The sequence below is a fragment of the Lagopus leucura genome, unplaced genomic scaffold (assembly GCF_019238085.1).
Source record: "Lagopus leucura isolate 7727_CA_CO unplaced genomic scaffold, USGS_WTPT01 34443-0_obj-0_obj, whole genome shotgun sequence".
NCBI classification, from domain to species: Eukaryota; Metazoa; Chordata; class Aves; order Galliformes; family Phasianidae; genus Lagopus; species Lagopus leucura.
In genome coordinates, this window is record NW_024965838.1 from 1,002 (window position 1) to 3,157 (window position 2,156).

The following is a 2,156-nucleotide window of genomic DNA, read 5'->3' on the forward strand; positions in this document are numbered from 1 at the left end:
TGCATGCCCCCCATCCCCTCCATCCCCATCCACATTCCTCCCCTTCCACCCCCGTTCCCTCAGGGAATGCAGCCTCACAAAGCCCGCTCTGTGCCCACCGCATGCCTTCCCCTCCTCTCCCAACCCCAAAACAAAATGTCCCCTGTCCCCAAATCCCACCCCCCGGGGGACTCAGCCGCCCTACAGCCCTCATCCCATTGGCCTCCCGTTGGCCCCACTCAATGCTGCTGGCCCTTAAACCCCACAGCCCGCCCTCCAGGCACCCTCTGACAGCACCAAGATGGCGCCGGGTGCCATCGGGGCTGGACGCCTCCTCCTCCTCCTCGCCGGGCTGCTGGCGGCGTTGGGTGAGCGGGGATGGCAGCAGGGATGGTTGTAGGGGGTGATAATAGGGGGGGGGAAGGCGGTGTGGGGGCAACGGGGTGGTCGTTGTTGAGGTCAGTTGGGTGGTGGAGGAGTGTAGGAGCGTGGGGAAGGGGGGTCTTGGAAATGTGGGGTCATGGGGATGGAGGGTCGTAGGGATGTAGGATTGCGGAGAGGGAAGGTCTTGGAGGTGTGGGATGGTGGGGATGTAGGGCCATGGAACTGTAGGAATCCTGGAGCTGTAGGATCACGGGGATGTGGGATGGTGACGGGGCTGCAGGGCTGTAGAACTGTAGGATGGTGGACCTGTAGGGTTGTGGAATCGTGGGATGGTAGAGTCACAAAAACGCGGAGCTGCAGAGAGGATTGTAGGACTGCGGGGCTGCGGGTCTGTAGGGACGTGGAATTGTAGGAGCACAGAAGCGCAGACTCATAGAAACACGGAGGGCTGCGATCAGAGCCGTGGGATCACGGGGTCACGGAATCGTAGCGCTGTAGGATCGTCGAATCATAGGGCCACAGGATCGAGGGATCGAGGGATCAGCCGCTCACAGAACACACAGAGCGGAAAACACCCACAGGGATCATCGGGGCCAACTGCTGCTCACCGCCGTGGGGCTGCGAGGAGACCCCAGCGCCACCCCACAGCCACCGTAACAAGGAGCCTCTGTCCCTGCCAACAAAAACCCCTTGGTGGCATTCGGGGACTTGGGCACGGCGTGGGGGCAAAGGGCAGCTGGTGTCCCTATGGGGCTGGTTATTGTTCCCATAGGGCTGGTGGGTGTCCCCGTGGGGCTGATGGCTTTGCCAGTGCCATGCTGGCGTCCCCATGGGGCACCGTGGCTCTACGGGTGCCATGTTGGTGTCCCCAGGGGACACTGTAGCTCTGCCACATGGTGTCCCCATGGAGCTGATTGATTTCCTGGTGCCACAACAGTGTCCCCATGGTGCTGATGGCTTTCCAGTGCCATGCTGACATCCCCATGGGGCACCTTGGCTCTACGGGTGCCATGTTGGCGTCCCCATAGGACACCGTGGCTCCATGGGTGCCGTGCTGTTGACCCGACGGCACCGATGGCTCTTCCAGTGCCACGTCGGTGTCCCCATGGGGCTGACAGCTCTCCCCCCCCCTCAGGGCCGTCCCCCACGTCGGCCATCCACGTCTACACCCCGCGGGAGGTGTACGGCACCGTGGGCTCCCACGTCACCCTGTCGTGCAGCTTCTGGTCCAGCGAATGGATCTCGGAGGACATCTCCATCACGTGGCACTTCCAGGCCGAGGGCAGCCGCGACAGCATCTCCGTGAGCACCGCGCCGCCTCCGCCCTCGGGCCCCCGTCGCCCCCCGCGCCGCCACCCACAGCGCCCCCCGTTCCTCTCCGCCCGCAGATCTTCCACTACGCCAAAGGCCAGCCCTACATCGACGACGTGGGCTCCTTCAAGGAGCGCATGGAGTGGGTGGGCAACCCGCGGCGCAAGGACGGATCCATCGTCATCCACAACCTGGACTACACCGACAACGGCACCTTCACCTGCGACGTCAAAAACCCTCCCGACATCGTGGGGAAATCCTCCCAGGTCACCCTGTATGTCTTAGAGAAAGGTACGGCCGTCCACGGCCCCACTGCCACCCCATATTGCTGTCCCCAGCCCCGTATCATTGTCCTCAACCCCATATCATCGCCCCCATCCCCATATCATCGTCCCCACACCCATATTGTCCCCACCCCCATATTCCTGTCCCCATCCCCATATTCCTGTCCCCACCCCCATATTGTCTCCACCCCATATCAT

General features: G+C 62.9%; 1 protein-coding gene across 1 annotated transcript; it reads left to right on the forward strand.

The window, feature by feature from the left end:
• Window positions 1–238: 238 nt before the first annotated feature.
• MPZ (myelin protein zero) lies at window positions 239–2,138 on the forward strand (the record flags this gene model as incomplete). Its single annotated transcript, XM_042892842.1, has 3 exons — window positions 239–347; window positions 1,499–1,665; window positions 1,752–2,138. Coding segments are annotated over exons 1-3 (621 nt in total), but the record flags the coding sequence as incomplete, so codon positions are not given.
• Between the last annotated feature and the right edge of the window lie 18 nt (window positions 2,139–2,156).